This window comes from Empidonax traillii, unplaced genomic scaffold, assembly GCF_003031625.1.
Source record: "Empidonax traillii isolate 1590-97213 ecotype Southwest subspecies unplaced genomic scaffold, ASM303162v1 scaffold741:size898883, whole genome shotgun sequence".
Classification (NCBI taxonomy): Eukaryota; Metazoa; Chordata; class Aves; order Passeriformes; family Tyrannidae; genus Empidonax; species Empidonax traillii.
This window is the reverse complement of record NW_020955934.1, coordinates 845,162-859,200: the sequence shown is the minus strand read 5'-3', so window position 1 is coordinate 859,200 and position 14,039 is coordinate 845,162. Positions and strand designations below refer to the sequence as shown.

Genomic DNA, 14,039 nt, shown 5'->3' with positions numbered 1-14,039 from the left:
CAACACGTAGATATTCCCCTAACAAACCAAATCAGCAAACATGAATATTACACATCATAAATTCTGCAAAATGCTGTTTAACCAGCAAAGACCCTTGTCATCCCAGTGCTTAACGAGCGAGCAAAACCCCATATCTGAGTATGCTGATGTGCACACAGCCAAATGTGCATATGAAGATGCAAGGCAGTGGGGCATTCTGTATTCTGCTAATGAATCGATCTTCTGATTCATTATCAGAAAATAAATTTGAAGGGCATTGGGGAACCTCAACAGTACTCTCATGAAGAGAACTAGAGAGGAAAAAAAAAGTTTTCTTTGGCTTTAGGAAGAAATTTCCTGTCTTATTCCGTGACCTCATTAGCAAATACTGTAGGCATACCCCACCCCCAAACCCAACAAGTCAGGCTTCAAACATCTTGGATTTGCTCCTTATTTTGTGAAAACAACTCTTTCTATATAATTATTTAAAAGCCTCTTGCCTCTTCCCTCTCCTTCCTCAGTGGAAATTATTTACAGATCGTGAGCTCACTGATCCCAGTCAACACAGCAAATCTTTGAGCAAAAAAGCGTGAGCAAAAAAGACAAAAACTTTTCTATTTACTGGATATTCCCAACAGACTCTCTCATAAACATCTGTCTCAACTGATGAAAATCTAGTGCAGCAAATTTCTAGAGCACAGCACCTCAGAAACTGAAGAGGCAGCAGAAATTGTTCACCCAGCTCAAGTGATTAAGCCCCCAAACAAGTTTCAGAACCAATCAACAAAGCTTCTCTCATCTTTTAAGGGACCTGCAGGGAAGAGGATGAAACCATAAGGAATAAGGGATATCTGGTGCCACTCTGAGAAGTTCCACCTCCTTTGCTGACACACTAGTTCTCATTTTAATGGACTAATTAGGCTTTATTGACTTTCACTGTACTACACCAGCTAAATCTTTCTTTTCCCTGCTTGCTGAGAATGGCTGAAATTAATTTTTTCAACATACAGGAAATAATTCAGGGAACATCCCCAAGATACACAGTCCCCTTTGAGCTGTTAGGTCAGCTGACCCTCACTGACTGGGAGGTTGGCCACGTTTCAACTATGCTGTTTGGCTAGGTCTGACTCTATGACCCTTTTCCACATGTATTAATGTACAGCTACACATACTCTGCAGAGCAGGAGCTTAAAGGCCAGACTTCCAAACACCCACACAACAACACTCATCCACTGGGTGCACAACCTGGGTGTTATTAATAACAAAAGGAATACCATTTAAATGTGGATACAGTGGGCCATATGACTAAGTCACATAGAGCTCTTTGTTTGGGATAAACTGATAGCATCCCCCAAGAACAGAACAGTTGCCTATTTTATGGTTGTATTATCATAATTTGTCTCTCGAAAGTGGCTCTTCTTGTTCACTGTGTCACTTCTCCTCTTTAGAAAACCAAGAAAAGTGAGAACAAAAGTGCTGCCTGCCTGTAGGATGGGGCAGTTACTAACACTCCACAATAAAAAAAAAAACTATTAACAGTATAAAAAAGGGAAGCATCAAACTTGGAATATAAGAAAGTTTTGCAAACTCAAGTTACTGACTGAACAGCTTAATATAATTATTGTCTTTTATCATCAAGAAATTACTAGCTTTCTAAGCCTGTATGAATTAATGTTTTATAAAACTAAACAAAAGCCATTCCAACGATTCAGTTTTCACCTGTCCTTTATAATCCTCACTAAAGAATCAGGCTCATAACTCCTATTAAGACACAAGTGCCTTTGAGGTGCTGGAGCACATCCAGAGAAGTGTAGCAATGCTGGTGAAGAGTCTAGACAATAAGTCATATAAGGGGCAGTTGAGAGAGCTTAATTGTTTAGCCTGGAGAAAAGGAGGCTCAGGAGAGACCTTACTGCTCTCTACAACTCTCTGAAAGTGGGCTGTAGCAAGGTGAGGTTCAGACCAGGGAAAAGGACCTGGGGGTGCTGGTTGACAGCCAGCTGAACGTGAGCCAGCAGTGTGTCAGTGGCCAAGAAGGCCAACAACATCCTGGTTTATATGAGCAGTAGTGCATCCAGCAGGACCAGGAAAGTGATTGTCTGCCTGTGCTCAGCACTGGTGAGGCTGCACTTCAAGTACTCTGTCCATTTCTGGGCCCCTTCCATGGGGGTCCCTTCCTTCAAGAACAGGTTGCTCCAATGTAGGTCCCCAACAGGGTCACAAGTCCCACCAGGAAACGTGCTCTAGTGTGAGCTCCTTTCTCCACGAGTCTGAAAGTGCCTGCCAGGAGCCTGCGCCAGCATGGGCTTCCCATGGGTTCACAGCCTTCTTTTGGGCATCCACCACCTCTGACATGGGCTAGAAGTGGATCTTTGCACCCCCCTGGACCTCCACGGGCTGCAGGAGACAACCTGCTTCACCATGTTCTTCATCATGGGCTGCAGGGGAATCTCGGCTCTGCTGCCTGGATCACCACCTCCCCTCCCTTCTTTGCTGCCCTTGATGTCTGCATAGTTGTTTCCCTCACATATTCTCACAACTCTCTTCTCTGGCCACAATTACATTTGCACAATAACTTGTTTTCTTTCTTAAATACAGTAACACAGAGGTGTTACTACCACCTCCGACTGGCTCAGCCTTGGCCAGCGGTGGATCTGTCTTGGAGCAGGCTGGCATTGGCTCTGTGAGACAATGGGGGAAGTTTCTAGCAGTTTCTCACAGAAGCCACTCCTATAGCCCCACCTATGACCAAAACCTTGCCACACAAGCCCAATACAGTTATATGCATTTTATTCTATAACAAAAACATATCTTCAAAACACCAAAAATCAAAAGCAGAAACAAAAGTTAAGTGGCACTTCTGAAAGCATGGATAATATATGCCCACATATACTGTAAGACAACCTTTTGTGTATAAGGCTTCGATGACAATGAATACTGGTGTATTCAATTGCAACACAGCTACCTGATCTCAGTGTTATAATGAAATGCTTAAATTCATGACAAATTCAGAAAATAAATTCAAGTGTCATTGAAAACCTCACAAATAATTGAAAAAAAAAACAAACAAACTCACAATTAAAACCAAACTGGATGAGGAAATGCAATCAATAAAATCCAGTCTTACCGTGCCCTCCTGCTCTTCTGTCCTTCACTGGGAGTAATTTTAAAGTATAAAGAATAACATTAAGTAATAACAATAATAATGAGCTTGGCATTGGGCGTTTTCCTGGAATTAACAAAACTCAGCTCAACGTACAACCTCCAACAACCAAAGCCAAATCTGAAACCCCAGGAAATGCCTTTTGCAAACACACACAGGTTTGGGGGTTTTGGTCTTTCTCTTTCAGAAACTCAAACACAGTGTGCATTAGGATATTTTCCTGGAAAAACCTTACGACATCATAAATACCTTGTAACCTAGGAACGATGCTGAAATACAGAGGCATAATCTATTTCCTACTGCACTGGGATATTGAAACAGGCTTATTTAATATATATATCCTGTTTTTAAAAGGAAAGCTTAGCAGTTCACTTGTAAGGCTTTAAGAGGTGTCATGCTACTTTATAGAGCAGCTTTTTAGTTCACTCCTCCTTTTCCCTTGCTCAGTGGAAATCACTGTGTCTGCAGATTGTTATGGCCAAAAGTCAAGTGCAAGTTTTGTGGCCTCCTCCCAAACACAGGCTGCGAAAGTGCAGCTGGCTGGGAATGCGCCGGGCTCGGCATAGCCTGCAGCCTGACTGGGTGGGGGGTTACAGTGAAGAGAAGGTCCCCTGCTCGCCCTCAGAGCCTGCAATGAAGGCAGCTGAAATGCTTCTCACTCTTCCTCCCTGCTGTGCTCAGTGTGTCTGGTTTTGATGAAACACCACAGGAAGGTTTCTCACAAAAAAAAAAAAAAAAAAAAAAAAAAAAAAAAAAAAAAAAAAAAAAAAAAAAAAAAAAAAAAAAAAAAAAAAAAAAAAAAAAAAAAAAAAAAAAAAAAAAAAAAAAAAAAAAAAAAGAAAAACCAAACCCACCACAACCAGATTTGAGGCTTTCTTCAGGCAGGGTTTAATGCTCCTGCTTCTGCTGAAAGGAACACAGACCAATGTTAAACTCAGGGAAAGGAAAGCCCATGATTTCTTACAAAGCACTGGCCCCTCCTTGGATTTTCAGCTAAATACATTTTACTCATGTTTATGACTAGGCAGTTGTTTTTTTTTAGTCTTTCTATAGCAAAACTGTGGTTGACTTCAGGGAGGCTACAACTTCAGTATGCCTACAGGACCATGTCTTGTGCTTAGTAAGATTAATTAAAGGTTTGGGTTTTTTTATCTTATCAGGTTCACAGGAGCAATCCAAACCATCGGGTGGAAGAGCACAATTGGCACTACTTCCAGACACAGAGCACCACGACTAAAACATCCCACAAGACTAAGCAGTGCAAATACATACATATATACACATGCATATATAATATATATGTTTATATATATTATATAGATACGTATATTTGCTTAAAATTCTATTGGATTTTCCACTCATGGTGTCATTTATCTTCTGGCAACATCTCAAGCTGCCTGCTTTAAAAGTGACCAAAAGAACCTTCTAAAACAGGAACTGACCTTTCATACCAGACACTCAATAAACTTTAAGCTTCGAGTTACAACAAAAACAAACCCCCATTTCTTGTTGTAATGAAAGCCACTGAAAGCTGTGCAAATAAATTCTTATTTAAGTATTTTGTAGAAGATGTTAAAGTTTGGACAATTTTAAGCCTCATCCTAAGAACACATGAGACAAACCCTCTCCCAGAGATTTCTCACCTCAAACACCGGCAAGTCTCTGTCCACTGAGTTTAAGTGCAAAACTTCATAATGGAGAGAGACACTGGGACACAGGAAAGGCACTAGTGATCTTTCCACAGAGACAGCATAAACTTTAATTAAGCTCATCCAAGATCAAGTATACTGAGCTCACTGTATACTGGGTTCTACCCTCTGTGAAGGATTTTTACCTTTCTTCTAGTAATGCAGTTTATCAAGATAACAGTCTAGATTGGGGTGGTTGGACCTCAGCAACAAAAGCAGCTGAATCCCTTTTCCAAAGACCTCTGCCATTACTTGGCACTGCTGCAACCATGGCAGTGGCTCCCACCTCTGTGCAGCTCCTGGGAATGTGCAGAGAGGAGCAGCTTGCCCGCTGAGCTATGGGCCACGCAGGGACTGAAACAGGAGAGGCAACTACTCCCTGTGGCTCAGGGAGCCCTTCTCCACCCCCTTGAAGATGTGCCATAAATTCAGGGCTTTGGATTTCCTTTTCCCTTTCTCACCCAGATAGAAGCCAGGACCTCTGCTGGTGCCCAGGCATGGTGAAATACCACCTTGGGTGGTACCACCAGGTAGGGCAGGATTCGGTGTAAACAGGCTTTGCTATAGCATAAGCTGCCTTTTAAGACTACAAAAACTACATCTTACATGACTGTATTCATCCACACAGTTGTTCTTCCTTTAGAAACCTTTCCCCTCATAGATCCTTGAGAAGAGCAGAATGAGGCAGACAAACAAAACCCCTCTTAATAATCTGAGCCCCACAAAGCATCTCAGGATCTTCTTCAAAACCACTACATATACATGTATAGGATCATAAATTCATCAAGGCTGGAAAAGACCTCCAAGATAAACAGGCAAATTAAAAGCCACAATGAGCTAGTTCCAGGACAAACACTTTCCACATCATGTAACCCAGAGAACAGCCCCACCTGATTTCTTGGCATAAAAATTATAAAAATAATAAAAATAATACATACACACCGCATTTATATATAGAGAGATATAGATATAAATAACTTTCAGATCTATGTGATAAATCAGAGTATAGGAGAAAAATTTAAAAGAATCCAATAGGTACTAACTACAAAAATAAACCCAATCTACAATGCCTATTCCCTGATGATAGGAGTGATACCTGAATCCCAAGAGAAAAGGATCCCTGGATCAACAGTCTAGCCTTCAATTCCTATCTGCTATGAGCAGGGGGATATTAGATAGATCTAACAACCTCTGACCTGAAAAAAATACTGTTCTTTACTAATCCCTAGGGAAGCAGAGAAGTTGTGGTTTTCATTGAACATTCACAGAAAAAGAAAATTAAATTAAACAGTGAAGTCTGATAGCTTGAGCTGTACATATTTTTTTCTTACCAGTTAAGAAAGAGGACAATTTTATCCCAGGGATGCAAAACACTCTGGTAAATTCTGGAACAATACTTAAACACTAGCTTTGCAAAAACAGAGAGGCAACATATGGTATGGTTACTGCCATGCTAACCATATTCTCAAGCCCTGGCTATAAAAGCTTTTGCTTTCCTGGTAAAAGGGTTCAAATCCCCCCATATAAGTGAGATACGGCTTGGGCAAGGGGTCACAGTTTCCACACTACTCAGCATCACTCCCCTCTGACCCTCTGGTAGAGTGCTTTGCAAGAGCTAGTCCAATGTAATACATGCAAAATCAGCTGGATTAAATCAAAACACTAATTTAAAAGGTTTCTGCTAACCAGCTAGCTGTGAATTGAGACTGATCATGTTAACTTGTCTGCCAGGAGATCCAGAAGGAGCAGCCACTGCTGGAAAAAGATGGGCACGTGTCTTTGGCTTTTGTGCCCTATCCTGTCCCTGCTAGCCTTAAGATTCTGAGAAAGTACGATCAGTATAGGAAGCCAGTGTAAGAGAATTTCAATTCAGAAAAAGTTAAACTATGCCTGCATCTGCAGCTCTTCTGGGCAATCCTAGTCAAGAGATGCCAGGAAGAACTCTGAGAGTGTGGAAGAAAGAGTTCATACTCTTGAGTTACCCCTGCTAACTCATAAAGAAAGGGCATCACGTCCCTCATCAGAAGAAAAAGCACAGAGCCCATAAGGAACATGACTCTGGATATCAGTGATATTCATGCTCCACATCAACATTTCAGATAAATGCTCGTGAAGGTATCATGGTGTCATGGGTTTGCCCACCAGCAATCCCCTGGGGCTGAAAATGGTTTTGTCCAGGTGGATTTCCAGAGAAAAAGCCAATCAAAAGTTTTAGTAACGCCTTTGCTAATTACATATTTAAGAAAACAGAAGAGAAGGTTGTTGCACAGTTGAAATTGGTAGCCATGCAGGAAAGGCCACAGACCCCAAGTGGCCAGGGCCCCCCTCCTCCCCTGGGCTGGGGGCAGGCGTGGCACTGAACTGATACAACGAGGGGAGGAGTATTTCTGTCAATACATAGTACTTTTGCCTGATTAGAATTGTAATATACATAGTTCTTTAGTTTTGATCTTGCTAGTAATAAATCCTAATATTATTCTCCCCAATCAGGTCTCTTTTGCCTGCATAAACCTTCTCTCAACTTAAAGCAATTGTGTGGGGGGTGTGAGAGCAACTTGGCCCAGAGCAAACCCATGACACATGGATAATTACTGCACCCAACGAAACCATAACTTCACTGTTCAACCTGCCCTGACCCAGCCCTGCTAACTTCACTCAGCTGTTGCTTGCAAAAGCTGCTAGGAGAAGCAGCAGGAATGTTAAACACAGCTGGCTTTGGATACCAGGAGGCTGTCTGAAATCTAGGAACAACGCACAGCTAGAAATGATGGTCAGCAGTGGGATCTCCTGACTTATTCTCTCTGTAACAAGTGCTGAAATAGGGTTAGCTGATAGCTTCCTGGCAGCCCTTGCTGAAAGAGGGAAAGATTATTGCTCTTGGTTTTAATATCATTATGGCATATCTGCTGCTTTTGTACTATTGCTAGAAAATCTCTGACGTAAAACAGGTGTGGGTCTGTCCTACACCACATCTACTGCCACTGCCAGCGAGTTTACAGTGCTGTTTCTGCAACTACTGAAAATACCCCTCTGCACTGAGCAGCGGCTAACAATGATTAGCAAAGTGCCTATTACTGACAAGCATCTTCAGCAAAACAACACAAGCCAGGAGGCAATTCCAATAAATGTAAAATGGAGTAGAAATTAGTAGCGATAACTTTTTTCTTTTTCCAGATGCAGTACACTGCAGCACTCTGCATTCTTTGAAAGGAAAGTGGTATCAGTGCTGTTAAGTGGATTTTTCAGACTCTGAAATAGACTGATTTCCTGAAGCTGAATTAAGATTATGGAACAATAAACTTTCATATTGAAAAAAAAAAATTAAAAATCTACTCTACAGAAGAGGGGTCGAAGATTTCTTTGCCAATGTATTAGGAAAAAAAACAAACAAAACAAAACCAAAGCACACAGGTGAAGTGTCCTTCTCCCTCTCTTTTATTTTTTTTAGAAGAACATGTATTTCATAAGTAATATTTTTCTCAGTGGACACATTTTGAAATCCACTGCAGTGCAGTACTTCCATGCACTTGTAAAGCAAACCTGTCTAATATAGTGAGATCTTAGAACTTTGCACAGGAGCTGTATCCATGGGAACATAGGCAGGAATGAGAAGTTGGCCCATACCATATACTGTGGCTCTTCAAGAAGAAGTCTCTGTCAGAAGCTACGAAAAGAAATGGTTGGGCTTTGCCCATAGAAACAGAGAGGACTGGCTGCAGCACATTAAGAAAATCAGACACTGGAATAGGTGAATTGATACTCCTAAGTATCAGTTTTTCCACCTTGCAGAGATGCAGAAAAGCCTTGGCAGGTATCATAAAATCACAGAATACCAGATTGGATATTACCTCAAGGCTCATTTGGTCCAACCTTTCTTGTTAAAAGCACAGTTTAGACAGGATAGCCCCAAACCCTCTCCAGTTGAATGTTAAACATGTCCAACATTGGAGATTCCATCACTTCCCCGGGAAAATGATTCCAATGGCTGCTTGATCTCTAGGAGTGGTCTCTATCTAACATGTCTCATGAAATCTCAGTCTCCAGAAAGGAAAGAACAGCTAGCTTCACTCAGACCCTTCAAGGAACACTACTGTCATCATCCCTGGAATAGACCACCCCACTTTCTTTCAAACACGTTTTGTCTCGTTCTGTCTCAGTAACTCTGTTGAGCAAAATCAGCAATAAACTTTTGCACTCTTGGGTTTCATTGTAACCAATCCATAGAAAGAAACAAAACTGCCTGCATTCAGTAGCAATGTCCCCAAAGGGGTCATAGGCAAAACAGGGGAATCCCAGCATCTTGAAAGGACTCCAAAGACAGGTTACAAAAGCCTACTATGTGATCATCATTCTCAGAGAAACAAAGTATGGAAGATATAATCCTCTTTCACTCTAGCGCTATTCATTAAAAGGACAAACCCTATGAAATTAATCATAAGAACATCTGAACAGCAGGAATAATAACAGACTGTACTCCGATGATGTTTGCAAGACCTGATGAAGGAGAAAGCCTACATCTTTCCCTGATGTGTGCTGTGTTTTTTTAAGGAAATACTAGCTTCTATTAACAGAAGATATACTGAGTGGTGCAGTAATTCTACAATGTCAGCTGCTTCCAGAAACTGCTCCTTCCATGCAACACTCAGCACAGATGTTTCAAGTCTGTTAGAGATCCAGGCTCAAGGTAAAATAGCAAGGGAAATGGCTCATCAGCTTCTTCCCTCACGGTGTTGGCCAAGGAAAACTATGAAGGCAGTTGGTGTTCCAGTTAATCAGTGTGCATAAAATATTTTAAATGTAAGCACAAAAGAAAAAAAAAAAAAGTGACTGCAGCAATCTTTTAAATGAGCATGTGCCAAGCTTTGGGTTTTTCCCAGTGCAAAGGAATGGAAACACTCCCACTGACTTCAGCAGGAGCTGGGCTAGACCCTGAAAATCTTCATATAGAACTTCCATCAAAGAGAAGTTTTATATTGGCATAAGGCATTTGTGTTTTATCCTCTGCCTTTTTCCTCCTGATAAATTGCACACTTACAGCACATAGTGTCTGAAAATGAAGATCACAATAAAAAGATAATTCTCTGAGGCTTGCAACTGTGTAATCAAAATGAACACTAAAAGAATTAACATGTATAAGAAATTATGGCTTTTTATTATACAATGAGGTAATTTAGGAGGTTTATAATAATTTACACCTACAATAAAACAGGACAAATAATGGTAAAATTTCATTGGTTCAATGGACCAAATAAATCCTATAGTTCGCAATAGTTGTATTATGGTTTTAAATATTGCTCTTATTGTGTCTTGCACAGCTAAGCAAAGCTCCAGCAAAGAGGCAAAGGACTGTGGAAAGCAGCAACAAACAAACAGAATGTTGTCACAACTGTACAGCTCCCATTTTGCACAATTATTTTCACATTATTCCTACTCAGACAGCTTTCACAGCCAGCAGTTTGCAAAAAGCTTGACTCAGTGCTTGTATTACAACATGTTTATCTTAAAATGAACTCCTGCTAATGAAAACATCCAAGTATTTCAATCTAAACGAAAACAGACTAAAACCCAAATCACTTCACTTCCTGTGGGTGAAATTAAAAGCACTCTTGACTTCCCGATCCAGTAGTGTGACCTGGCCACAACCCAAACTTGCACCAGGACATGAGCAAAGAACAGCCTTGTACCTTGGTTTCAACAAGGAGTAAGTCTAGGAGCCCGGTTCAGGAGATGACCAAGACTGTTCAGTGTGGTGTGGCATCACTCAAACTAGAGGTACCCTTTGTATTTCAGTGGCATTTGGTACCTTAGCAGTTTCCAAACCAGTCTCCCTCTACCTCTTAATACCTCAAACAAATTGTCTTTCATTAGTGCACCGCAAATAACAGGAATGTGTCTTCTACAGACAGGTGTAATCTACACACATCAAACCCATACAAGAAAAAATCTCCTTAAATAGCCTGAAAGAAATTCAAGTCCAACATAACCAAAATCAACCTCCAAATGACTCAGCAGTGTGCACCAGGCCATCCCCTGTACGTAAATCTTGTAATTAAATTGGCTTTAAGTTAAGAGAATTGTTCCCAGTGAGACTGGCCTTTCTTACCTTTTGCCACATTTTGATGAAGAAGAGCTCTCCAGAAAAATTGAAGAAAACATTGGTGTCATAGGCATCATCCCCAATGTTAGAGATGAAAATGTTAAGCGAGATGTTCCTCACCGCTCCCAGGGCCAGGTAGGCAGTTCTGTCATCAACACTGTAGGCAGAAATAGTTACACTGGTTTAACTCTGGTCAACTGTCACACACGCCACACTGGGAATGAACAGCTCCTGACTCCTGGTTCTGTCTTTTGGAACTGTAAGAAAACCCTGTGATCTTCATGTGGAACTATTTCACATGAGCTATTTTTAGCGATAATGAATTAGTTGAAAACTGTAAAGTAAATGGACAGAGGAAATGTAACGATCAAGATATTATGCCTGCATTCAAATTCACCAGCTATTTCAGTTTGTCTCTTAAAAGTTCATACTTATCGTAACATTCTAGCAACCCCTGAGAAAAATCTTCCTTGAGTTATGCTATGGATAGAAAAAATGAAATCAAATAAATATCAAATAAAATCCAGAAACTGGTGTAAATGAAATAAAATTATAGAAATTGCAACAAACGTTCACTGAATGTGACTAATCCTTCTTCAGATGTTTATGCTGGACCTAACATTGTGGAGTCACCTTCCACAAGGGGAATACAAAGAGGATGGTTCAATTAAAGTAATAGCTACACATCATGAATCAATACACGATTGCAATATGGCATCGCAGATTACGAACAAACACAGACATGCACAGGGATGCAAATATAAATATACATCACACATTTATTATTTGATATTTAATCCTTCTAGGCGGTCCAGAAGATGAGCTAACAAGTAGGAATAAAGGCTAAAGATAAATCACAAGAAAATACGGTAACAATGCAGAGAACTACAGGTCTTGGATGTGACAGTACAGTAAACGATAATATGACATGATACACCAAGTATTTATGTAAAAATTAGCAAGAATAGCCAAATAGGAAATTTGCTACAGTTATCATAACTGGAATCTAATACCATTCATACATTCTGGAGAAAGAGAGACAGTGTCACAGAAAACACTGAAGGGCAAACCCCTCCAGCCTCACAGCAGGGAGATGCTCTCAATTATTTCTTCTAGGGTACAGCCACCCCAAAATTATGAAGGAACCACTTTTCATTCACTCAATTTTTATAAAGGAATGGCTGTGCTGGCAATTTACACATTGGCACGTGCTGCTCCTCTGCTTATCAGCAGCTCTCTGAAGATGGCTGGTGTGGAGGACGGGAGCAGTGTTTCAAGGCAGCCTTGTCCCTCCACTGCTGTCAGCCCTCCTCTGCCAGCCTTGTTTGGGGCACTGCAGCCAAAGCATTTGCAGAAAAGCAGGGTTTCTGGGAATGTGCTTATAAACCATTCAGCGTCTTCTACCAACCATAGCCATACCATACATGAAGACTGAGTAACAGTGTTTCCCCTTAGGAAGGGACTAAATGTCCCACATGAAAAAAGTCTTTACTGTGGTAAGCCCAGGGCCCAGGCAATGGAATTGCTTGTGCCAGTACCCTTCTGGTACAGAGCTACTGTCTCCAGCACTTCAGTTCCCATATCTATATTCCAATTCAGGAATATGGCACAGAGCCTTATCTCTTCCACATTTTCAACACTTTAACAATAACAATGAATGCATTTGAGTAGTAAACAAGGGGCAGGGGTTTTAGGGGGGGGGTTGAAGTTGGGGGAAGACACACATGACACACCAGTCTTTGTTATGGTATAGAAACAACAACGATTTCTAGTTACAGCTAGTTACCTTACAGTCAAAGTTTCTCTAGAAATTGTCCTCTTTTCCCCAAATGTGGTTTCTTCACATAAATCCCCCTTAAATACACAACAGATACAACTCCCAGCCACCTGTATCTTCAAACTTTTAAGTAAAAAGAACAGAACAGGGCACAACATCTACATAAAAAAATACCCTCATAATAACCCTACAGAAAACTGCACTCAGATGTTCACAACTTTTTATTAAGAGAACGGAAGAATCGATGGGGAAAAAGCTGTCTCTGTTTTCACACAATGTTTACTCTAGGGAGCAGCTTTTGGCTTGAATGGAGCTACTCTGCTTTATGAAAGTGATACATAAAAGCAAGATGAGGTACAACATCTCCAGAAGCTCTAATCTAATTTTTCACCCTTGCAGGCACATATAGAAACCAACATCTTTAATAACCACAAGCTATCCTTGGAATCAATGATACTGTCCCTCTGCGTGTGTGTAAGACAGCACCCTAGGGTTCGAATGCAAACAAAAACTAGTTACTAGTGTCAGAAAAAAATACAAAAGACAAACTGTAGATGAAGGATGAATTGTAGATGAAAGTTGCATATAACAGCCTGATGTGAAAGAAAAAAACCCTCCATACTTTCCCTGTTTGTTAAAATATTTGAACAAACAAATATTTGAACAGCTCTGTTAAAATAGGTGATAGTTGATTATAGATCTGCCCCTGAAATTTGAAGCTGAATCAGTAGCACTTCATAGGATACTGTTTCTAGGAATAAGATAAATAATAAAGTCATCATGTAAACCCACGTATTTACCAAAGTATAATATGCAATTTCAATTCCCTATCCAGGAATCACTTTCAGAGGTCAATAAAAAGCAGTTCAGCTGAGATGAAATGTCAGAAACAGTACAGGTTTGTTACTTTAAGGCAATGTGTTTTGCAGTAGCAGGTGTTAGTTACACACCAAGAGTAAGTTATGTCTAAATGTCAAACATGATAAGCAACATATACCCATATCAACACATCTCCCAGCAAGGGGAGTTACCTAGTGAACTGTGAAGAAACTCAAGGCTTACCAGATTTTACAGTTTCAGGATGTAATACAGAAACAGTTCACACAGCTGCATCACAAAAGAGGATGTGTACATGTATGTATATAAGCATACAAATATGCATCAGGCAAGGTTTATTCTGCAAATAGAAAACAAAAGTGCATCTGCTTCTCATTGTGGTCTGTACATTATCAAGAACTTGCACCTCTGGAGGCAGCTGATACATGACAATGCTTCCTGAGGTTAAGCTTTTGTTTTGTTAGCTTTTGTTAGCAATTTCAACTCTCTCAGGTCCAT

The 14,039-nt window shown here is 40.5% G+C and overlaps 1 protein-coding gene across 1 annotated transcript in view; it reads right to left on the bottom strand.

The window, feature by feature from the left end:
• The window catches only part of ITGA9 (integrin subunit alpha 9), a gene marked incomplete at its 3' end in the record, with an annotated part of 151,310 nt that overhangs the window by 38,489 nt on the left and 98,782 nt on the right, over window positions 1–14,039 (bottom strand). The window contains exon 18 of the mRNA XM_027900592.1: window positions 10,934–11,084. Within this exon, the coding sequence (XP_027756393.1) occupies window positions 10,934–11,084 (151 nt within the window). The remainder of the gene's footprint in view (window positions 1–10,933; window positions 11,085–14,039) is intronic.